The following is a 26,254-nucleotide window of genomic DNA, read 5'->3' on the forward strand; positions in this document are numbered from 1 at the left end:
CTGTTTGTGATCATTAATTAGTCGATTTGTTTGGTTTTTAAGTTTTCTGAATTTGTTTGGGTTTCATCTTTGGACTTTGAGGTCAGCCTAAGACCTCATGTTAAAGGAATTTTATTTGGTTTGAGTCTGAGCCCATGTCTATTTAATCATTGAGCCTGTTCGGGGATTCATAGCCCATGTTCAAGTCTGGCTGGGCTTCAAGGCAAAATACAGGGGTAAATTGGGTAAGTCACTTAAGAGAATCTTGCTATAACCACCTAAGAAGTTGCCTAGAAGCTGCAAAAATAGACTAACTTGACCAACAAGTCAGTAATTGAAGGACTAAGCAGCAAAAAGGAAAATTTGAAAAGGACTAAAATGAAAAAACTGAACCCTTAAAGCTGCCCTAGTAACTTGCCTATAAAGGCATAGTTACTTGGGGTTCCATTCAGATTGAAAAAAGGTTTTAGAGACTAAAAATATACTAAAAATTGAAAAGAAACGGCTAAGTCTGAAAAGCTTTGAAAGAACACTGAATTTCTTGCATTTTTAGTCAAAAATTGGTTCAATTCTGCCAAAACTTCATAGTGGATCCGGGTATTTGAGTCTCCATAGATTGGTCTTCATATGGTTTTTCTACTGGTTTGAAGAAGCTGAATTTCGCTTGGAGTTGCTATTTATTACTGTTACTTTGCTGATTGGTCTTTTGTTGTTGCATACTCCCTCACTCTCTTTGTTTTCTTTTGGCTTTTCCAGGTATTTTTTGGAACTATGGACATCATTTGAGTGTAATATGGAATTTGGATTTGGGACTATGATAAAACTTGTATTGTTTGTTGAACTTCATTTCTCCTCCCTTCAATCTTATTTATGACTGTAATATTTAGCTATAGAGATATTTTGATTAATCTATTGATCACGAATGAGATGTCATAGCATTAGTCTGAAGTCCAACTGTCTAATTCTCTAGCTTAATGGTTAGCTTGGCTGAAACTTGCTATAGGTGAAGGAAAAATCCCTTTGTGTTTGCATTTAAGCATGTGTTGAATTGATTGGCTTGTACTTAAATTTGTTGGACTTGGTATGTAAGCTCAGGATTGTTATATCCCTATCAAGTTTTTTTATGGTGTGTATCGAGCAGGTTTAATCAAGACTTTTTGCTTTCCATATCAGTGTTCTTAAGTTAGTTTGGGATAAAAGTTAAAGGTGAATGCTATATGGTTTGTGTTTGTATGTCACTAATACCATTGAACTCAAACAGTGCTCTCTTTTAAGAATGATATGGTATTTATCCTGTTTGGTATACTAATGAAAGATCATTAAGCTTATTTGGTATTTCCAAATATAGAATTTACAAATCAGAAATACTTCTGTGGGGATTCGATTTTAAGTCCATGTTCTTCACTAAATGTGGGCTCATTTTAGGCCCATGCCCGAAGGCCTTTGTGAATAGGAAAATCATATGTTTTGTCATGTGTGGGCCTGTTTTCTTTTTGATCCAGTTATCTCAGTTAAGGGCTATTGTTGGCCCAAGAATGTGTGAAAGTTAATTCAGAAGTTCAATTAGTGATTCGTGTTTAAATAGTTAAAATTTAGAAGTTAAAAATGTTAATTCAATGTCATGTTTCATGCAGCCTTAATTGATTTGTGTTTAAATGCTTTTGGTATAAATTGTTTGGTTCTAAGAATTTGGCCTAATGCTGGCCCAGTTTGGTGAAAGGACTCCATCGTTTGGACTGCCTCTTGTCCGTCCATGCTTGTGGGTTGAGTTTAGCCCAAAAAAATCCAATGCTTCCTTTGTAACTAATATCCACGCAATGAACGTTTCCCATTACGTTGTTGTAATTCTTTAATTAGATGGGGTGTGCCATATTAGATAACACAAATAGCTTATGGCCCTCATAATCTTAGATAAGAAGTTTAAACAACTAAATTTGAGGCGTGCCATATTAGGTAAGATATAGTTTATGGCCCTCAAAAGCCTAGTTTGAGCTTCCTTTTAAAATCAGAATCGAGGTATGCCGTGCCAAATAAAATCTTAAATGCATGGCCCTCATTTATTAATTTGAACCTCTTAGAACTCGGGGCATGCCATTTAGTAAATTTCTATGGCCCTCGCAAAGTTAAAAACGCATAGTTGCTTTTGTCACGTTATTTTAATAACATTACCTTCCTAAACTCGGGTGTGCATTTCATATGACCCAAATCCAAATCTCAACAACGTTGAATAAAATGTGTTTCGGATTGCGGGTGCATTTCATGTGGCGCGATCCAAAGACATATTTTAAATGACGTTAAATCTTCTTTAAAATAAATAAAAGCGATTTTTAAGTTAAAATACCGTAGGCTAAAACATGTATTAAAATCATTTAATATGCCAATTATGATAGTGTAAGTGATCGTGCTAGAACCACGGAATCCGGGGATGCCTAACACCTTCCCCCGGGTTAACAGAATTCCTTACTTAGAATTTTTGGTTCGTAGACTTTAAAAGGAAAGTCGAATTTTCCTCGATTTGGGAGTTAAAATAAAATCGGTGACTTGGGACACCTGAAAACAAACTATTCCAAGTGGAGACTCTGAATAACATAAATAAATAATCCCATTTCGAATAATGTCACTTAAATTGGAAAGACTCCCTTGTACTACCTTCGGGTATGTAAAAAGGAGGTGTGACAGCTCTGGCGACTCTGCTGGGGATCGAACCCAGAATCTCTGGTTTAGGGTTCAAGAATTCGAGCTTAGAATAACTGTTATGATTGGCTTTGTCTATTATCTAATTTTCTGCATCTTTGAGCCTAATGTTACCGCTTTAATATTTTGTGAATTGTATATATAAACTGCTACGAAACCTTTCTTCTCTATGAGTCTTCTAAATCATGGAGAAGGGTGCACTTCGTGTGGCTTCTCTTCTGTCTAGAGTCTTTTCCCATTTTAGAATGAGGTTCGGATAAGTTGTTAAGCCGGTGAAGCTTCTGTATTCCCAGTACGCTGCCCCCCCCCCTTCGGCTCGAGTTGTCCGCTCGGGTAAGCCAGGTCTAGAACAATAAACTCAGGTTTAAAACCAAGTATAACAAAGCCTCATGCAGAATCTCTAGTAGGAATGTTTGTTTGCATCACGTGCATTTGACCTTGGAGACTCAACACAGGGGTTGGGTCTGTCTAGGACAGGTGTACCCGAAATGAAAAGACCATCCTGATGCATCTTACTTGCTACTTGTGCATTTATTTGCTTCGGATTTGCATGTTGACCGACTTATGAATAATAGGAGAAAAGTTGGGAAAAAGAAACTCAATGTGAGGGCTCGGAGAGTTAATTACTTGTTTTGAAAAATCAGTATCCAAAATATGCTGAAAATTTTCTGTTTTAATAGTTTGTTTATTTTCGTCCAATCTGCCCGAACTACACCAGTTTGATTCTCACAGGGTGTGAGATACGGAGGCAACCCCTATCGGTCCAACTTCCTTTTTGCAAAAATAGCCCAAAAGAACAAAAAAATTTACTTCAATTTGAAAATAATTAGGGTGATGTCATTCTTGTCAGAAATAGTCGAATGTCCCAAAAAGGGGGCCGGAAGGCTGTTTTTGCAAGAACAGTTACCTTTAGTCACTTTTAAAGGTTTTGGCTGGTTAGCCGACATAGCCTTAAAATCTTCGTTTTCGAAGTGCTAAAAGGCCGTATTGGCAAGGTCGGATATTTTGTGAAAATTTTGAAAAAATGGTCATTTCTCTTAAGTCAAAGTGAGTCATAGTTTTCTTTTAATTAAAAACACCTTAATAAATGTGCAGGATGAGCACAATTCAAAATGAACCTTTCTCAGTCCGTGAAGAGATCCATTTGGAACTACATATGTGGTGGAATGATTTGGGGGAAGATAGCAGAAAGGTTATGACAAAAGCGTTGGGTGGTCTTATCGGGCTCTTGAAGGTTAAGCCAAGAAAAGACGTGATTGAGGCCTTGATACCATTTTGGGAACTAGCACATAATGTATTCCACTTTTCCGATTTCGAGTTAACTCCTACACTGGAAGAGATAGCAGGTTATGCTGATTTCGAAGGGAATCTTAGAAGTCAATACCCGGTGGCACCGAGAACAGTAACCCCTCACAAATTTTTGGACTTGTTAAGTATCAGTCGAGACATCCGAGATGGAAATTTGGCCAAAGGATTCTGTACCTTCTACTTTTTGTATCGACGTTATGGGAATCCTCGTGGCTTCGAAACGCCAGATACCGGTCTTACTCACACGGGAAACCAAGACAAGTGAGAAGCTCGAAGAGGATTAGCTTTCATAGTGGCGTTCCTGGGTATTTTGATTTGCCCCAGAAAAGACGGGAACATAGAGTTGGGGCTTGTAGAGATAGCTGACTTTATGATGAAAAAGGCAAATAGGACTATAGTGCTGCTAATCTTGGCAGAAATTTACCGAGCTCTGACCCTTTGTTGGGAAGGAGGAAAGTTCTTTGAAGGGTGCAATATGCTATTACAACTATGGATGGAGGAACACCTTTGCCACCATCCCGGATACTTGAATTGTGGTATGACTGGCCTTGAATGCATCGAAAAACATGAAAAACAGGTAGAGGGTTACGAGTTCCCGGATGGTACGGAAGCATGGCATGCTTATTTGATATCTTTGACTGCAAACAAGATCGAATGGACGATCGGGTGGCTCTCGGTCAGTGAAGTAATCTATATGTCGGCTGAGGTGTATTTTTTGTTGTTGATGGGTCTTCGAAGTATCCAGCCTTATGCTCCGCACAGAGTCCTACGTCAGTTAGGCCGATACCAAACCATCCCACACGATGAAGATTTGAGTCGGCAAGTTATTGAGTTAGAACCAAGAGCTGCCTTCCCAGAAGAAAAAGTGCGTCGGATTTGGCATCAGTGCAGATTCTTAGGACCTAATACTCAAGTACGAGATCTATCCAGAGGCGAGGTGGAACCTAGTTACACTACGTGGTATGATAAAAGATCCTGATTGCATCAGGAGCCTGAAAGGCCCGCAAAGAGACCCCATGTCCAATAGTTCACCGATGGAGCACAAGTGCAATGGGACTAGTTGACCAAAGAAAACAAGTACAGGGTTACCATAAGCAAATTGGAAAAACAAGTCAGATAACGTCAATTCGAGAATAGCTTGCAAGCCGCGGCGGACGAAGGACAAAAGAAAAAGCTAGCCAAAGAAAATGAAGCCCTTCGATCCCAAATTAAGAAAATGAAAATAGTGGCAGAAAACCCCGCCCGAAATGCCAAAGATGAAAAACTCATAGATAACCTTAGGCAGAAAGTGAGTGACTATAGTTTTGATTTGAACAAAGCAGAAAGTGAACTAGCCAGGGCTCGAAAGAAATTGGCTAAAAACACAAATGAACGAGCACGCCTGGTTAAGCAGTTGAAAGAAAAGTACGACAATGAGGTCGCGGGATTAAAGAAAAGGGTCATCGCCACGGAAAGCAAAATGATCAAACAGGCGAAAGATTTCAAGGTTTAAAGGGAACATTGTTATATAGCATTGGCACAATTAGAAATGGATTTACAACAACTTCAGGAGCAGAATCATGTGGTTGAACAAACTTTGGAAGCTAGGGCCCAGTAGATCGGGCATTTGTTACAAGAAAAAGGAGTCATAAGAGAAAGAATTAGAACCATAGTCGATTACATTGTTATGAAGTGCCAAGCCTGTGAGGACATGACTCACACCACCTTCTTTGCAGCAGTGATGACATTTGTTAAACAGATAATGAGTGATTTAGATCGACTTCAAAGGGATCTTGCATATAGGCCTGCGGCGAGACCGAATGTGTCCTGCGGGCATGTGAGTCACTATTTCCTTTTCTATTAGAGTCTGTCAGTTGTTTTGAGTCTGTATTTTCTTTCTACTAGAGTCTGTTAGTTGTTTTCAAGTCTGTATTTTCTTTTGTTGGAGTATGATAGTTTATTCGGAGTCTGTATTTCGTCCTTGCATCAGAGTCTGTTAGTTTGTTTTGGAGTCTGTTGGTTTTGAGTCTTTGTAATCAAAGCATTTACTTTTTATGAAAATTGAAAATCCCAAAATGTTTTATTATTTACTTTCACATTTATCCCCTAGAACTACGCTCGGTCTGATTCATGTGGGGCCATGATACGTAGGCAATCTCCATAGGATTCGACCATAACCAAAAGAAAATAGAGAAGAAAAAAGAAAAAGAGAGAGGAAAAACAAGAGAGAAAAAGAAAAGAAAAAGAGAGAAAAATAAGAAAGCCAAGAGAAAGAAATGATGGCAAAACAAGAGGGAAACGAGAGGATAAAAACAAAGAAAAAGAAAAGGCCAGAATGAAAAGAGAGCAAAAGAGGGAAAAGAGAAATTGCAAATGGAAATAAGGAAAAGCCGGGATGACACAAGCAACCGATCAAATGCATAATAGAAACGGTTAACTGCTTAGAAGCATTCACTCTCCAAATGTGTGGTTACCAATTTGTTTAAGCCCTAATCACTAACAAGGTTGTTATTGATATACTGAGTCCAGGCAGGTGGTTAGTTGATTGGCATTCTGGCAACTCACTCCTACAACACCCGATCAAAAGACAAGCTGAACATGGCCAACCAAGAACCGGAAACAAGTATTGTTGATCCGTCAAAAGAGGTGGAAGAATTGGATATTAATGCGATGAAGGACGAGATGTATAAGTTAAAGCAGCAAATGGCTGAAATGTACCAGGCTTGGGCAAAGGGTCATCCACCACCGGTTTATCCTGCCAACCCTGCTTATATCCCACCATCAGCCCAACTTCAGGAGCCTCCCACTGTGAACTCATCTCTAGCCTTCCCCCTCTACCAACAATGCTATGGCACCACTTCCTATACTTCTTAAGCTCCACCACCCAAACAAGTCCCATACCCTCCTCCACCAGTCACTCCCGTTTTTGTGGCACCTCCACCTATTGCATTACATCGATCTTCCAGTGAACCTCTATTCCAGACTCATGACAACCAGTATTATCCCTCTGAACCTACCTTTAAAGTTTCGGAACCATATTCTTACACCCCTTATCTTGATCTCTCGGCAGAGACCGAGAAGCCACCCAAAAATCCCGAACATGAGGATATGATCAGAAAGGTAAAAAACTTGGAACAATCGTTCAGAGATATGAGGGGGTTGGGAGGTCAAGTAAGTGTGACCTATAAGGATTTATATATGTTCCCAGATGTTCAGTTACTAGTAGGGTTCAATATGCCCAAGTTTGATCTGTACGACGGGCATGGTGATCCAGTAGCACACTTAAGAGGATTTTGTAGCAAGGTGAGAGGGGCAGGCGGAAGAGATGAATTATTGATGGCATATTTCAGCCAAAGTCTGAGTGGATCGGCATTGGAATGGTATGCTAGACAAGATCACAGCAGGTGGTACACATGGGACGATTTGGCCCAAGCCTTCGCCTGCCATTTTCAGTACAATCTTGAAATTATCCCAGACCATCTGTCATTGACAAAGATTGAGAAGAAGCCCGGTGAGAGTTTCAGGGAATATGGATTCCGTTGGAGGGAGCAAGAAGCGAGGGTTGACCCTTCGATGAAAGAAAGTGAGATGGTTGATTATTTCTTATAGGCTTTGGAGCCCACTTATTTTGGTCACTTGGTGTCAGTAGTGGGCAAGTCCTTTAATGAGGTTGTAAAAATGGGAGGCATGGTTGAGGAGGGACTCAAGTCCAACAAGATCATGAGTTATTCGGAAATCAAAGCGAACACCCAGGCCATTCAAAATGGTACTGGAGGTAGGCGTACTTGGGAAAAAGAAGAAAGAGGACATTACGACAATTGAGTCAGGAGCTTGGGTCGAATCCAGGGGCCCATCACGTTACTACAACCAACCTCGACCCTATCACCAAACTTACCCCCACACTCCATATAGCCCACTGCAACACTATTACCCACCACCAGATCCTCATTTTTCCGTCCATCATGCACAAATATACCATCAACCTCATGCCCATGTGCAATGGCGTGCGCCAATTCCACATAATCCCTACCCATCCCCGCAAAATACTTATCCATCCCCGAGAGCCTACCAAAATCCCCCTGGAATAGGTTTTAGGTCCAATCAGGACACCAAGAATGAGAGGTTACAGAAGAAGAAGACTTTCACTCCATTGGAAAAATCCTATACCAGTTTGTTCCACAGGTTAAGACAATTAGGTATGCTGAATCCGATCGAGCCAAAATTGCCAAATCCTCCCCCGAGGAATCTTGATCGCTCTATGAGTTGCGAATATTGTTCTGGTGCTCTGGGGCACGACACGGAGAAGTGCTGGCAATTGAAAACAGCTATTCAAGAGCTTATTGATACTCATCGGATTGAGGTACAGGCTCCGGAGGCACCTAATATCAACCATAACCTATTGCCAGCTCATCAAGAGACGAATATGATTGAGATAGTGCATAAGGAAGGGGAGCCTAAGAAGCCTTCGCAAACTGTTATGATGATTCGGTCCAGCGAATCCAGGCCATTCGAAAGGTCAACAAGTGAGAAGTCTGCTATCAAGTTGAATGGGGCAAATAGTGAACTATATGTGGTGGTCAAGAAGGGTTCCCCAAGTGACGTTGCAGGGAAACCTGAAAGAGCGAAAGTGGTTGTGCCAGGAGTGGCGAACAAGCCTGTGGTAATTGTGGAGGGTGGCCACACATATCCTGTCATTATCAAGCCGATAACTCAATTACCAATAGTCAACAACAAGGCAATCTCGTGGAATTATGAACGAGTGATAGTGACTTACAGGGGGAAAGAGGTTAAAGAATAAGTTTGTGAGACCTACGGTTTGACTCGATTGGGAAGATGTTTTGCCCCCGAAGAGTTGAGAAAAGCTAAGGCCTCTAAAGATAGCCCGGTATTGGTGAAGAAAGCGGTGATCGAGGAAGAAGCAAAGGAATTCTTGAGAAAGATGAAAGTGTAGGACTATTCCATTGTGGAGCAGTTGAGGAAAACACCGGCTCAGATTTCATTATTGTCATTATTGATCCATTACGGCGAGCACCATTGGGCTTTGATGAAGATCTTGAATGAGGCCCACGTTCCTAACAAAACCTTAGTAAACCACTTGGAAAAGATAGATAACAAGATATTTGAGGTAAACATAGTCATTTTTTCTGATGATGAGTTGCCCGTGGAGGGTACTGAGCACAATAGAGTCTTCTATCTGACTGTGAAATGTGAAGATTCTGTGGTTACTCAGGTACTGGTTGAAAATGGTTCCAGTACAAATATTTGCCCTCTTTCCACTCTGAACAGGTTGAAGGTGGATGATGAAAGAATTCACAAGAACAATATCTGCGTTCGGGGATTCGATGGTGGAGGGAAAGATTCGGTCGAGGATATAGTGCTCGAGCTTACAATAGGGCCAGTTGAATTTACTATGGAATTCTAGGTGCTCGATGTGGCGGTTTCTTACAATCTGCTATTAGGTCGACCTTGGATTCATGCTGCCAAAGCGGTCCCGTCCACTTTGCATCAAATGGTTAAGTTTGAATGGGATAGACAGGAAATTGTTGTGCATGGCAAAGATAATTTGTGTGTTCCCAGTGATGTCATTGCTCTGTTCATAGAGTTTGAAGATGACAAGGGGCCATGGGTTTATCAGGTTTTTGACATGGTATCGGTAGAGAAAATTCCTGAAGGGAAGTGCTTGCCAACTCCAAGGGTAGCTGCTGCATCAGTCATGGTAGCCGTTGAAATGGTGAAAAATGATTTTGTACCGGGCAAGGGTTTGGGTGCATCTCTACAAGGTATCGTACAACCGGTTTCTCTTCCTAAAAACCTGGATACATTTGGTTTGGGATTCAAGCCCACAGTCGCAGACGTAAGAAGAGCCAGAAAAATGAAACAAAAGGCATGGGCCCTTCCAAAGCCGGCCCCGCGTCTTTCCAGATCATTTGTCAGGCCTGGTACCAGAAAGCGCCCAGTGACGACGGTTCCCAGTTCAGTGGTTAATGTGGATGGAGATTTGATTGAAAAATTCGAGAGGTTATTCGCCGATGTGAACTGTTGGAAGCTAGAGAGGGTTCGAGTAAAGTAGATATGCAGTTTGTGGGGCCAGTGCAAAGATTAACAACTGGGAAGCTACTCTGCTCCCCACTAGGAAGGAGTTTTGGTAGTTTGCTTTGATTTTCTTTCAGTTTATCTGGATTATTCCAGGGTTGTAATTCAGATTCTATGTTCCGTCCATTTGGATGTATAAACCTTGTTATCTTTAATTTCAATGAAATGAAATTTCCTTTTTTTCCCTTCCTGATAGTCTTATTTTTGTTTTTGTTTTCTTCCCTGTACAGTTCCTTTTATGCTGGCTTCAATGATATGACATGCATGAGGAATCTCCGGCCCAATCTTAAAAGCCAATCTAATCCTGAAATAATAATTCAAGAAGTAGAGTGTGATGACGAATCGAAATATGACGAGGATGAAACCTTTGAAGAGATTAGTAAAGAATTAAGCCATTTTGAAGAAAAACCCAAGCCTAACCTGAGTGATACAGAAGCAATCAATTTAAGGGACCAAGATAATGTCCGAAAAACTAAAATAAGTGTCCATCTTGAACCACAACTCAGAGAGGAGATAATTAAAGCATTGTTCGAGTATAAAGATGTTTTTGCATGGTCCTATGACGACATGCCGGGTCTAAGCATTGACTTGGTTTACAAATTGCCTACCAACCCGGTATTTTTCCCTGTCAAGTAGAAGCTGAAGAAATTTAAAACTGATATGAGTGTGAAGATTAAGGAAGAGGTCACCAAATAGTTTGAGGCCAAGGTCATTCGGGTCACCCGGTATCCCACCTGGTTAGCCAATATTGTACCTGTGCCGAAGAAGGATGGTAAGACCAGGGTGTGTGTTGATTATCGAGATCTCAACAAGGCAAGTCCCAAGGATAACTTCCCATTGCCAAACATCCATATATTGATCGATAATTGTGCCAAACATGAGATTGGTTCTTTTGTGGATTGTTATACGGGCTACCACCAAATCTTAATGGATGAGGAGGACGCAGAAAAGACGACATTCATCACGCCCTGGGGAACGTACTGCTATCGGGTCATGCCATTTGGCTTGAAAAATGATGGGGCAACCTACATGAGGGCAATGACGACCATATTCCACGACATGATACACAGGGAGATCGAGGTTTATGTGGATGATGTGATTGTAAAGTCTAGAAAGCAGTCTGACCATGTTAGAGATCTGAGAAAGTTCTTCTAGAGGCTTCGTAGGTACAATCTCAAGCTCAATCCTGCAAAATGCGCGTTCAGTGTTCCGTCTGGAAAGTTGTTGGGATTCATAGTCAGCCACCTAGGTATTGAATTAGACCCGTCAAAGATCAAAGCTATCCAGGAATTGCCACCCCCAAAGAACAAGACTGAGGTGATGAATCTGTTGGGGAGATTGAATTACATCAGCAGGTTTATTGCTCAGCTCACAACAACTTGTGAGCCTATCTTCAAATTGTTAAAGAAAGATGTTGCGGTCAAGGGGACAGATAAATGTCAGGAAGCATTTTATAAGGTAAAGGGGTACTTGTCAAACATACTTGTGTTGTCCCGCTAGAACCAGGGAGACCTTTGATTCTGTATTTGATGGTTTTGGACAATTCATTTGGTTGTGTGTTGGGTTAGCATGATGTTACCGGCCAGAAGGAGCAGGCCATCTATTATCTCAGCAAGAAGTTCACATCTTACGAGGTTAAGTATACTCATCTTGAGAGGACATGTTGCGCCCTCACTTGGGTGGCACAGAAGTTGAAGCACTAATTGTCATCTTACACTACTTACCTCATCTCTCGTTTGGATCCGTTAAAGTATATCTTTCAGAAGCTTATGCTTACAGGGAGGCTCGCAAAGTGGCAGATTTTGCTCACAGAATTTGTCATTGTCTACGTGACTCGGACTGCGATGAAAGCACAAGCATTGGCCGACCATTTGGCTGAGAATCCTGTGGATGAAGAATACGAACCGCTAAAGACATATTTCCCTGATGAAGAAGTAATGCACATTGGTGAATTGGAACAGATTGCAAAGCCATGATGGAAACTTTTCTTTGATGGGGCTGCTAACATGAAAGGCATTGGTATAGGAGCGGTACTTGTTTCTGAAATAGGGCATCACTACCCTGTTACGGCTCAGCTTTGGTTCTACTGTACTAACAACATGGCCGAGTACGAGGCATGCATTTTGGGTTTGATAATGGTTGTGGATATGGGTGTCCAGGAAGTCTTGGTCTTGGGTGACTCGGACCTTCTGGTGCACCAGATTCAAGGAGAATGGGAAACTAGGGATCTAAAACTTATACCGTATCGACAATGTTTACATGATCTTTGTCAGCGGTTCCAGTCAATAGAGTTCAGGCATATTCTGAGGATTTACAATGAGGTCGCTGATGCTTTGGCTACTCTGGCATCAATGTTACATCATCCAGATAAGGCTTATATGGATCCTTTGTAGATTCAGATCCACGATCATCATGCTTACTGTAATGTGGTGGAAGAAGAGCTCGATGGGGAACCTTGGTATATCAAGGAATACATCAGGCTGGGGGTGTATCCAGTACAAGCCATAGGTAATCAAAAGAGAACAATTAGGCGGTTGGCAAGCGGGTTTTTTCTTCAGCAGAGGAGTTCTATACAAAAGGACTCCAGACCTTGGGCTGTTGAGATGCATAGATGCTAGGCAGGCTACAACTATTATGACCGAAGTATATTCTGGAGTCTGTGGACCGCACATGAGTGGGTACGTGTTGGCAAAGAAGATTCACCGAACAGGTTATTATTGGCTCACTATGGAACGAGATTGTATCAGTTTCGTGTGTAAATGTCATCAGTGCCAAGCATGGAGATTTGATTCATTCTCCACCATCTTAATTACACACGATGTCTGCACCGTGGCCTTTTGTTGCATGGGGCATGGATGTCATTGGGACAATTGATCCATCAGCATCAAACAAGCACAGGTTCATTCTGGTGGTCATAGACTACTTCACCAAGTGGGTAGAGGCTAAAACATTCAAGTCTGTAACCAAGAAGGCGGTGGTTGATTTTGTGCACTCAAATATCATTTGTCGGTTTGGGATACCAAAGGTGATCATTACAGATAATGGGGCTAATCTCAATAGTCATCTGATGAAAGAGGTGTGTCAACAGTTTAAGATTACACATCGCAATTTCACCCCATATCGCCCCAAGGCAAATGGAGCAGTCAAGGCAGCCAACAAGAATATAAAGAAGATACTTCAAAAAATGGTGGAGGGTTCTAGGCAGCGGCATGAAAAGCTGCCGTTTGCATTACTGGGTTATCGCACTACTGTCCGTACTTCAGTAGGGGCGACTCCTTATTTGTTGGTGTATGGCACCGAAGCACTGATACCCGTAGAAGTGGAAATTCCATCCCTCGAATTATCGCGGAGGCTGAGATCGATGATGATGAGTGGGTCAAAACCCACTTGGATCAATTGAGTCTGATTGATGAGAAAAGATTAGCAGTAATGTGTCATGGCTAGTTGTATCAACAGAGAATGGCAAGAGCATATAATAAGAAGGTGCGTCCACGGAAGTTTGAAGTGTGTCAGTTAGTATTGAGACGTATCCTTCCACATCAGGCTGAGGCAAAGGCAAGTTCGCTCCAAATTGGCAGGGGCCATTCATCGTAACTAGAGTGTTGTCAAATGGCGCTCTGTATTTAACAGATATAGAAGGCAAGTGTATAGAAATGGCCATCAATTCCAATGTGCTCAAGAGATACTATGTATGATTTTCTCTGGTTAATTTATATTGTTTGTACTTGGCATATTTTTGAAAATTTGGAATAACGAAGGCATTTTGTTCTGCTATCTAAACACTTTATCCTTTGTTACTCCCTTTGAGCCTTATTTATTTTCTTTCATACCCCTCTTTCGGAATCAGTAGCAAATATTAGAAACACAAGCGTGAAAGATAAGTAAAGGAAGGAGAGAAAAAGAGAAGGAAAAAAAAAGAAGAAAAACAACAAAAGAGAAAAGAAAGCAAAAGAGAAAATCACAACAACAAAGTAATTCCTATAACATGAACTACGTTCGACCTGATTCCTTTTAAGGATACTTAGGCAACCTCACGGTTCGGTCTCATCGAAATAAAAATCCAAAAGTCCCTAAACAAGAAACTAGGGCAGAAGTTGAGGTTGTTGTCAGAAATCTGATTCCAAAAGTTCTAATTTTGAACCTATTCGAATTGTTTTGAGCCTTTGATATCCTTTTTTTCTAACCCTATCCAAAAGCCTACGTTACAGTCCAAAGAAAGACCTTCTGATCGGTCTTCGAGAGGTGCCAAGTCAAGCAAGTGGAGGTGATTCATATCAAGGACAACACTCTGGTCCAAGCAGAAAATATTGAAAATGAGAGAGTCTTATTGGTGAAAACCCTCACGGATACCATAAGGCGATGGGAGCTGAGAGAAATTAAAAATGAGAGAGTCTTATTGGTGAAAACCCTCACGGGCACCGTAAGGCAAAAGTGAGTTGTGAGATGAACAAATGAGAAAGGCTTGTTGGAGAAAACCCTTTAGGGCACCGCAGGCCGAACAAGGTCAAGGTTTTGGGGAAGAAATCAGGTTATGGAAACTCCGGGGCAGCAAAGTATGGCAACTGAAAGTTGATTGGTCGAACAGATTGGGCCAATTAATCTGAAATGCATGTCATGATCATTGGTGCCAGCTACTCCACTCAGATAAGTCTCTTTTCTTTTGCCTCTTCAGATAGCCTTCCAGTTTTGGATTTTCTTATCCTTAACTCTGAAAGTCATTGCATTTCATTTCTTTTGGGTTTATTACTCTAAGATGTCCCCAATGTCAGTTATATTTAAGCAAATAAGAAGGAATTTCAAAGCTCACTACCAGCTTCAAAATTGCAAAGCACAGTGCGGCCAGAGCATACCAAATATAGCATGATGTAAAGTGGGATAAAGTGCCAGCAAAAGTTCCATAGGCAGAATGATTTAGTAATTTCATGGGAGATGCCGAGGTTCAGTTAAAGGGGTCAGAGGTGTGAAACAACGGTTCGGGTTTAGAACACTCGGGTCATCCAAAGTCATGGGGGTTTGAAAGTTAGCCGAGAAGTCAAGCGGTTCTTAGCCAGTTCAGAGGAAGCCAATCAAAACAAAGCATGGTAGCGGAGAGGTCTTCAACAAAGAATGTCGTCAACTAACCACTAAAACTAAATCCCATTATCCAGGAGGGTCCTGAAAACTCCTACTAAATCCCATTATCCAGGAGGGTCCTGAAACTTCTACTTGAATCCTATCTCAAGCATGCGAACTTGAAACCATCTTACATTCCTTGGGGTACATTTATGCTAGATTTTACTACTCATGATTGTTTTGATTTTTAAGCTAGGTCCCACTTTTCAGGAGAGTCCTGAGAATTTCCAATTAAATCCCATTATTCAGGCGGGACCTGAGAGTTTATCGTCAAACCTGTTTGGTGCTCGCCTTTCTTTGCGGAGGATTTCCCCGAAACAACCAAAACTTTCTGCCCATACCCTCTTGGATAATGGGATTTAGTTTTTAAATTTACAGGACCCTCCTGGATAATTGGATTTAAGTTCAAATTTCAGGGCCCTTCTAGATAATGGGGTTTAATCTTAAAAATTCTCAGGATCCACCTGGACAATGAAACTTAGTTAAAATTCAAAATGTTCATGAGTATCAAGATCTAGCTAGGCTCTACCTTGAAGAAATATAAGTTTGGCTTTGAAGTTTTCATGTTTGGGATAAGATTCAATTTGAAATTTTCAGGACCCTCATGGATAATGGGAATTAGTTTTAAGATCTCAATTAGATAACAACATTTATCGTAAGTTCTGTTGTGGGGCAGCATAATCGGCCGAAAAGAATAGTCACTCTTAAGATAAGGCTTGGTTTTTGATTTTTAGGATCCTCCTGGATAATGGGATTTAGTTTTAGGCGTTCAGGACCCTCCTGGATAATGAGATTTAGTTTTAAGTTCTCAGGATCCTCCTGGATAACGGGATTTAATTTTTTGTTGTCAGGACCCTCTTGGATAATGGGATGTAGTTTAAGACTTTCTTAGATAATAAGATGTCGCAGGATTCACACCTTTAGAAGATATAATTTAGATTTTAAAAGCCATCATTTAACTAGGAGTTTCAGGACCCTCCTGGATAATGGGATTTAGCTTTCAAATTCATAGAGATATTTGGTAACATGTCAATTAACACTCACAGATGTGCCCAACCACCAAACTGGGGCAGAAAATTTTCTTTGTTTTTGTTTATTTTTGTTGAAATCAGGCGCCCACCTGGAGAACAAGGGAATACATTTTCAAATTCAGCAGTCAGGCGTCCACCTGGAGAATAAGGGAATATATTTCAAGTTCAGCAGTCAGGCGCCCACCTAGAGAACAAGGGAATACATTTTCAAATTTAGCAGTCAGGCGTCCACCTGGAGAACAAGGGAATACATTTTTCAAGTTTCAGCAATTAGGCGCCCACCTGGAGAACAAGGGAATACATTTTCAAAGTCCAGCTATCAGCCGCCCACCTGGAGAACAAGGGAGTATAGTTCAAGTTTCAGTTTTCAAGTTCTTACTGATATTTGGTAAAGTGTCAAACTGGGGCAGAAAATTTTCTTTGTTTTTATCTATTTTTGTTGAAATCAGGCACCCACCTGGAGAACAAGGGAATACATTTCAAGTTTAGCAATCAGGCGCCCACCTAGAGATCAAGGGAATACATTCAAATTTAGCAGTCAGGCGCCCACCTGGAGAACAAGGGAGTATAGTTCAAGTTTCTTACTGATGTTTGGTAACATGCCAAACCGGGGCGGACGTTTTCTTTGTTGTGTTTATTTTGTGGAAATCAGGCGCCCACCTAGAGAACAAGGGAATACATTTTTCAAGCTCAGCAATCAGGCGCCCACCTGGAGAACAAGGGAATACATTTCAATTTCAGCAATCAGGCGCCCGCCTGGAGAAAGGGAAACATCTCAGATTACAATTCAAGGCGGCAACAAGGGGACTCAACCAGGAGAATACCAGTCAACAAGGAAACAATAACCACAAGAGCAAGTTCGAAGATGTAGATAGGATTTTGTAATGCATAGATTATAGTCTAGTTTAGCTTCTTTTTACTTTAACATGGTGTAATAAGGAGCTTAGCAAGCAGCAACAGCAGCAAAATCACAGCTTCTCGGTAGTCCCAGCTACCAAAGCTTCCAGAACTACACTGACTTGATTCCTTTATAGACAAGGATATGTAGGCAACCTTTGAAGCAAGGTTCGGTCAAACTCTTTTTAAAAATGCTTCTCATGGAGTGTCAAACGGGCAAAAAACCCTCATAATTGCTCATTTTATCTTTACCCGAAAACCCTTCGTGTCTCTGAGCAAAGAGGGGCAGCTGTGAGCACGTGATTTTTGCCTCGCATGAATTACTCCTACAGAATCTCCAAAATTAGGATTTTTCTTTTTATTATTTGGTTTTCAGGAATTAATTGCTCAATTTTCGTGTTTGTTTACATTTTGTGTGCATAATTAATTTTATTTAAATCATGGAAAATAGCAAAAAAATATCACGCACTGCATTTAGGATTTAATTTTACATTTTTTAGATTAATTAGTAAATTAGTTTGTTTAATAAAATATGAAAATCACAAAAATAGTTCATTTTGTATTTTAACTCTTTAATTTTGAATTTTATAATTTTTCTTTAAATTTAGGATTTAATTAATTATTGTAAATACTATGATGAGTGATTAAGCTAATTGGGTAGGTTAATTTAGTTTAAAAATTAATTTAGATTTTATTTTAATTTGAAAAGAAAAGGATTTGAAATTGAAAAAGAAAAAAAAAAGAAAAGAAATAAAAGAAAATTCGATTTTGGGCTGTTACAATTGAATTTTCCCCAGGCCCAAGTGTTAAACACCCATTACCCGCTAAAATTGGCCCAAACCCGTCCCAAAACCCGGGTCCAACCCGGTCCGCCCCACCAATAAACCAAACGACCCCGTTTAAACCACCCAAGATCTAGACCGTTGATCTCATTTGATCTAACGGTCCGAAACTGAGCCTCAAATTACATATAATTGTCCGACCGACCCCCCTACCCCCTCATTCCATCTCTCACTTCATCTCCTTCACCATCAGAGAATTCGCCTAACCCTAATCCGCCGCCCCAAAATCCCTATTACTTCCGGTGGCGGTGCCACCACCAATCACCCTGAGTTTAACACCCCACACTCTCCTCCGCCTCCACATCCCAAATCCCCAAACAACTCCTCTCAAATTCTTCCAGAACTACTCGAATTTCAGATCAAAGATCGAAACCCTAGCGTCGTCCTTGTTCTCTTCGGTGGCGGCGCCACCTCTGTTCAACCCCAAATTAACACCCTAGGACCGTCCTCTCTCCCTCATCCCAAATCCTCACTCAGATTTCTTCAAACATCTCTGGAACTCCTCGAATATCAAATCAAAGAGTCGAGCCCTGAGAGCCTAAGGTCGGAATCATGCATGCAAGCATTTTCAGGAATTTTCCGGTTGTTTCAAGTGGGTTTTGACATAAAATAGTGACACTCGTTTGTTCCTCACCAAGAACATACGTTTGCCACTGTGTTGGGTCGAATCAGTGCCTCAGTTTTTGATTTAAGGTCTAGCTGGTAAGTCCCGTTCATCTTTGTTTTCAAAATCGTCTATGTGTCACCTCTGTTCTTTTCCTCTCTTTTAATTTGTTTTCTGATTTATTAACTGTCTTGTTAGAACTTTTGGTTTGGTCACTGAGCTTAATTAGTTAGCTTAATTAATTTCCCGCCTGTTTGTGATCATTAATTAGTCGGTTTGTTTGATTTTTAAGTTTTCTGAATTTGTTTGGGTTTCATCTTTGGGCTCTGAGGTCAGTCTAAGAACTCATGTTAAAGGAATTTTATTTGGTTTGAGTCTGAGCCCATATCTATTTAATCATTGAGCCTGTTCGGGGATTCATAGCCCATGTTCAAGTCTGGCTGAGCTTCAAGGCAAAATACAGGGGTAATAGGGGTAAATTGGATAAGTCACTTAAGGGAATCTTTCTATAACCACCTAAGAAGCTGCCTAGAAGCTCCAAAACAGACTAACTTGACCAATAAGTCAGTAATTGAAGGACTAAGCAGCAAAAAGGAAAATTTAAAAAGGACTAAAATAAAAAAACTGAACCCTTAAGGCTGCCCTAGTAACTTGCCTATAAAGGCATAGTTACTTGGGGTTCCATTCAGATTGACAAAAGGTTTTAGAGACTAAAAATATACTAAAAATTGAAGAGAAACGGCTAAGTCTGAAAAACTTTGAAAGAACACTGAATTTCTTGCATATTTTTAGTCAAAAATTGGTTCAATTCTGCCAAAACTTCATAGTGGATCCGAGTATTTGAGTCTCCATAGATTGGTCTTCATCTGGTTTTTCTACTGATTTGAAGAAGCTGAATTTCGCTTGGAGTTGTTGTTTATTACTGTTACTTTGTTGATTGGTCTGTTGTTGTTGCATACTCCCTCACTCTCTTTGTTTTCTTTAGGCTTTTCCAGGTATTTTTTGGAATTATGGACACCATTTGAGTGTAATATGGAATTTGGATTTGGGACTATGATAAAACTTGTGTTGTTTGTTGAACTTCATTTGTCTTCCCTTCAATCTCATTTATGGTTGTAATATTTAGCTATAGAGATATCTTGATTAATCTATTGATCACGAATGAGATGTCATAGCATTAGTCTAAAGTCCAACTGTCTCATTCTCTTGCTTAATGGTTAGCTTGGCTAAAACTTGCTATAGGTGAAGGAAAATTTCCTTTGTGTTTGCATTTAAGCATGTGTTGAATTAATTGGCTTGTACTTAAATTTGTTGGACTTGGTATGTAAGCTCAGGATGTTATATCCCTCTCAAGTTTTTTTTATGGTGTGTATCGAGTAGGTTTAATCGAGATTTTTTGCTTTCCATATCAGTGTTCTTAAGTTAGTTTGGGATAAAAGTTAAAGGTGAATGCTATATGGTTTGTGTTTGTATGTCACTAATACCATTGAACTCAAACAGTGCTCTCTTTTAAGAATGATATGGCATTTAGCCTGTTTGGTGTACTAATGAAAGCTCATTAAGCTTATTTGGTATTGCCAGAATTCAGAAATCAGAAATACTTCTGTGGGGATTCGATTTTAACTTCACTAAATGTGGGCTCATTTTAGGCCCATGCCCGAAGGCCTTTGTGAATAGGAAAATCGTATGCTTTGTCATGTGTGGGCTTGTTTTCTTTTTGATTCAGTTATCTCAGTTAAGGGCTATTGTTGGCCCAAGAATGCGTGAAAGTTAATTCAGAAGTTCAATTAGTGATTCGTGTTTAAATAGTTAAAATTTAGAAGTTAAAAATGTTAATTCAATGTCATGTTTCATGTAGCCTTAGTTGATTTGTGTTTAAATGCTTTTGGTATAAATTGTTTGGTTCTAAGAATTTGGCCTAATGCTGGCCCAGTTTGGTGAAAGGACTCCATCGTTTGGACTGCCTCTTGTCCGTCCATGCTTGTGGGTTGAGTTTAGCCCAAAAAAATCCAATGTTTTCTTTGTAACTAATATCCATGCAATGAACGTTTCCCATTACGTTGTTATAATTTTTTAATTAGATGGGGCGTGCCATATTAGATAACACAAATAGCTTATGGCCCTCATAATTTTAGATAAGAAGTTTAAACAACTAAATTTAAGGCGTGCCATATTAGGTAAGATATAGTTTATGGCCCTCAAAAACCTAGTTCGAGCTTCCTTTTAAAATCAGAATCGAGGTGTGTCGTGCCAAATAAAATCTTAAATGCATGGCCCTCATTTATTAATTTTAACCTCTTAGAACTCGGGACGTGCCATTTAGCAAATTTCTATGGCCCTCGCAAAGTAAAAAACGCGTAGTTGCTTTTGGCACGTTATTTTAATAACATTACCTTCCTAAACTCGGGTGTGCATTTCATGTGACCCAAATCCAAATCTCAGCAACGTTGAATAAAATGTATTTCGGATTGCGGGTGCATTTCATGTGGCGCGATACAAAGACATATTTTAAACGACGTTAAATCTTCTTTAAAATAAATAAAAGCGATTTTTAAAGTTAAAATACCGTAGGCTAAAACATGTATTAAAATCAGTTAATATGCCAATTATGATAGTTTAAGCGACCGTGCTAGAACCACGGAATCCAGGGATGCCTAACACCTTCCCCCGGGTTAACAGAATTCCTTACTTAGAATTTCTGGTTCGCAAACTTTAAAAGGAAAGTCGAATATTCCTCGATTTGGGAGTTAAAATAAAACCGGTGACTTGGGACACCTGAAAACAAACTATTCCAAGTGGCGACTCTGAATAACATAAATAAATAATCTCATTTCGAATAATGTCACCTAAATTGGAAAGACTCCCTTGTACTACCTTCGGGTATGTAAAAAGGAGGTGTGACAATAAGCATATAATCATAAGTTGTAATAATTAATAAATTGACAAAAGTTTATTCAGTAAAAAATAAACCTAAATAGAACAAAATATTTTAAGGGAAACAAACATTAGCATCACCATCACAACACTTAGAAAGCAATACACCAAAAATTTGATATATTCTCATTTATTACATACAGTTCAAAGATTAATACACAATCACATAGATACAAATATGCAACGTTAAAGAGAATTTGCTTATCTTACAGACTTGAAGAGGCGGGGGAGGTTAGGTTGAAAAAATACTTGAGGTAGTGAGTATCGATGTAAGAGTTTTGTTCTAAAAAGGAATATTGTAAGGATAAAATGGTAAAAACTTTAGTCAAAATTAAAGTGCTTATAAGCTAAAAATTCATAAGCTTGGGGTGACCAGCTTATGGCTTTTGGCTTATTTTTGACTTATAAGCACTTGGCTTATAAGCACTTTTAATTTTACCAAATGAGTAAATAAGCCGAAAAGTGCTTATAAGCTTGTTTGACCAGCTTATAAGCTTAGCCAAACACCATCATAGTCTCAAACATATCATATATTTATGAACAAATATTTATGGAAGTCTAAAAAACACCATAGATACTTTGTATAACTATAAAATCATGACGATCATTAAGGATAACATGAAAACAACAACAATAATAATATACCCTGTATTATCTCACACCATAGGGTTTGAAGAGGGTAGTGTATCCGCAGACCTTATTTCTACCTTGTGAGGATAGAGAAACTATTTTTAATATACAAGAATAACATGAAAAGTTTAAAAATAAATTATTTTTCAATATATAAAGATATCCTTCGGGATAGACTAAAACAAATATCACATAAAATAGAACAAAAATAGTATCACTTGTTTTTTCCCACAAGCTTGATTACTCTTCAAAATAAGTACGTATATTTTTGCCAGACAAATGACATTTCTATATAATTTTGTAAACGTTTGGTCAAACAGACTGCATGCCCTTGGAGAAAAACTAGCTAAGGCAGTTTAGGCTCAAATGAGAAAATGCTATGCTCAAACAACCCAATTTTCTAAATTTATCTTAATAACGTGTTAAAATCAGGATTTACCTTCAACCTCTATAATACTACAACTCAAGGGGAGTCTTAGCTAAGGCAGTTTAGGCTCAAATGAGAAAATGCTATGCTCAAACAACCCAATTTTCTAAATTTATCTTAATAACGTGTTAAAATCAGGATTTACCTTCAACCTCTATAATACTACAACTCAAGGGGAGTTTAGCATAGCTGGTAAAGTTGTTGTCATGCGATCAGGAAGTCACGGGTTCAAACCGTGGAAATAACCTCTTGCATAATACATGGTAAGACTACATACAATAGACTCTTATGATCCGGCCTTTTCCAGCCCGAGCTGCCTCTGTGATACTACAACTAAATTTCTCTAATTCGTCAATAGGGTGAACATGACAAAAAAGAAAAGAGAAAAGGAGTAACACCGTAAACCAGGACTTACATCATGGAAATATATTATAGTAGTAATTAAAAAGCAAAGATTATACTTATCTCAAGGGTTTACTTTTAAGATTTGATGATGATAAACTAACAAAAATCACTAAACTTAGGGGATTAAAATATAATTAACGAGGCACAATCACAGAAAGTTTCCCCTTTCACCTTGTCGGCCACTTATCATGTTCTTTGACATCCACGACTACATACGACAAACCACATCTGTCTTTGACACGTAGATTCATAATTTTTTTTTTTTTGAAACTACAAATAGAAATGACAAATTACTAGTTGTGGGAAAACCGCCAAATGAAAATATATGTTAAATTAATAAAGAAGGTGTCATGGTTGACGAAATAAGATATTAGGGTTTTCTTGCCAAAACATGAGTTTTGGGTCTCTATACAGCCAAGAAATGAGATAAATGTGAAAAATAGATGATTTAAAGAGTATTTCTGAAGTACAATGTTAATTAATTGATGTACTGTTAAGTGACAAAGTTGGTAATTGTTTAATAAGATGACAATAAGAGTGATAACTAATAATATCTAAAAATCCAAGAGAAAGCAGGTTTTAGAAAAAGAGGCTGAACTTTCTCATAAACATAAAATTTGAAAACTCAATTTGTTGTTCTTTTTAGTCTTGAATTAAACAATGGCTTTGGAAATCAATTTAAGTAATAGGTGATTTAGTATCTTCTCTCGGACGTTTAGATAGCAATGATGGTCATTATGTACAGTCGTCTTTTAAAAATTTAGGTTTTGTTATTCAGTTTGTCTTTTACTTATAGTTTAAGATACTTACACATATACCTTTACTACAATATGTGACTTACTTCCTGAAAATTAAAGTTTTGACAACTAACTCTAAAATAAGAAAGTTTACGTAATAATAAAACGGGGCATGCATAAAACTCAAACATCTATATAAAAATTTTCAGTGATAATTTAAACGTCTTCCTACCCTCTTTCCCTTTCTCTGGTTCTCACACGTTACACAGTTTTGCTAAGCATGAAATTGGACATGTTATCTAGTTATTTTTTTCTTTAATTATCTAATTATTTCATTAAATCAAACTAGATCCCTCTGTTCCGATTTATGTCAACCTATTTCCTTTTTGGTCCGTTCCAAAAAGAATAACCTCTTTTTAAATTTGGTAACAATTTAGCTTAAACTTACAATTCTACCTTAATGAGAAGCTTTTATAACCACACAAATACTCTGTGCTCATTTTTGACTTGTTTAGGATCACAAATTCCAAAAGTTTGCATTTTTTCTTAAACTTCGTGCCCAGTCAAACAGGTTCAAATAAATTGGAACGGAGAGAGTATATTGTACGTCTTATCATTGAAGTCACATCAAATAGTAGGTGACTTTCGCATAATCAAATTATAGAGAAAATGAATTCTTCCTAGATTTATTATATTCTCCAATCAAGCATATGAGTCATATACCTTAGTTAAATTTGCATCTAGGTCTGCTCGGCTGCTCTACACTTCAATATAAAATTTCCCGGGAAGTCCATTAGATATTTTGTTGTTAGTTTTTTTTAAAACCCTCTTTTTTATATTAAATTTAGAAAACATAAACTTTAAATTATCCTTTAAAATGAACTTCAAATACTATATTATTCACGATTATTGTAATTATTTTGACATTATCCTAAAAAGTTATTTAGTCTTTTTTGGGGTCCCTTTCTATAATAAATTGATCGAATTAATAGGCGCGCATTAGACTCTAGATAAAGGTAGTATATATGACTTATGTAAAAGGCTTTGGAGGGTAGGTATTGCTTACAAGTGTAAAGTCAAGAATAGAAAATTGTAATAGCATCAAATTTTGGAGTTCTACTTCTATATTATAAAAATATAGAAGTAGAATCCTATCAAACTCTCTTCTCAATTCCACAATCAAGTTCATAAATCAGTATTCTATTATTCTATACACACTAATATAAGCACATCTCTTCCTCCTACAAAGTACTTGTCAAATTAACTTCAGGCTCTTTTTTTCTAGCCATAGGCACCAACAAAATTTAAGTTCAATGGTAACCCTCAAAAGAGATGTACATTTACACCCCAAAGGTGGTCAAGACGCTCTTTCTTCTTCTTCATCTTCGTCTTGTCAAGATGAAAGAAACTACCATAAACAAGAAGAAGATCATCAGAATGCCATAGAAGATATCAGACTCCGTGGGAAAAGTAATGGCGATGGTGATGGTGATGACGATGAGTCGGATCATAGAAAGAATAATCAGGAGCTGAATCTTCTTGAACGTTTAAACACAAATAAAAGTCCAATATGTAATGAAAATGATCCAACATCAGATGGTGCAGAGCCAAGAGTGTTCTCGTGCAACTATTGTCAAAGAAAATTCTACAGTTCACAAGCATTAGGAGGACATCAAAATGCACACAAGAGAGAAAGAACACTTGCCAAAAGAGCTGGTCAGAGACCAATTGGACATCACCTTTTCAATTTCACCCCAGCAGCTGCTGCTGCTGCTTTTGGCCATCATCCATATTTAAGAGTACAGCATCAGAATAACTATAATTTTGTTAGCAGTATGTCTACTCTTCCTCTAAATGGTGCTAATAATCAGAACAATTCTCTGGGAATTCAGGCACATTCTATGATCCATAAAACAACAAATAGTAGTGGAAATTGGTCAAACAGGCAATTCATCAAACATCAACCAGGCGTAGGAAAACTGTCTGTGATTCCTAAAGGAAATATTCACTTCATCCCCCAAGAAGAGAACAAAAGTGACTTGCAAAAGATTGATCTTTCTCTCAAGCTCTAGTTCTTTCCTTTTGCCAAAACCCATGTTTTTCATTTTGTGATATTATTCAGCCAAATTCGGGGTTTTGGTTACTTTTCGCTAGCTCTTAATTTTTTATGACATTGCCCTGTAAGATAGATGATTTGATATCAAGAAATCCTTTTAGCTTTTGTTGATTCCATCATTTAAACTTCTAGCTGTTTCAGCAATTTATGATGCTAAATTCAATATAAGCTACCACTTTAGATCACAAGTCTCATACAAATTACAACCTTCTGTTAGAGGTAATTTTTCAAATTATTACACCAAATTCTTTTCTGTACACGTTTAACATAAGGCTAATTTTGGGCCAAGTTTCTGAATTCCGACACGATTAATATCCTGTTTGGCCAAGTTGGAAAAATCTGGTTATTTTGAGAAGTGTTTTTTTAAAAGTGCTTTTAAAAAAGTATTTTTGATAAGAAACAGTTTTTGTTTGGCAAATTAATTTGAAAAGTCATTTTGAGTAGCAATTAGTGTTTGGCCAAGCTG

General features: G+C 38.7%; 1 protein-coding gene across 1 annotated transcript; it reads left to right on the forward strand.

Annotated features, from left to right (window-relative positions):
* The first annotated feature begins 24,757 nt into the window (after window positions 1–24,757).
* Window positions 24,758–25,899, forward strand: LOC107810372 (zinc finger protein 1-like). The gene has a single exon (XM_016635146.2). The coding sequence runs from the start codon at window positions 24,986–24,988 to the stop codon at window positions 25,742–25,744; it is 759 nt and encodes a 252-aa protein (XP_016490632.1). The 5' UTR covers window positions 24,758–24,985; the 3' UTR covers window positions 25,745–25,899.
* Window positions 25,900–26,254: the final 355 nt, after the last annotated feature.

Source organism: Nicotiana tabacum, chromosome 1 (genome assembly GCF_000715075.1).
Source record: "Nicotiana tabacum cultivar K326 chromosome 1, ASM71507v2, whole genome shotgun sequence".
Classification (NCBI taxonomy): Eukaryota; Viridiplantae; Streptophyta; class Magnoliopsida; order Solanales; family Solanaceae; genus Nicotiana; species Nicotiana tabacum.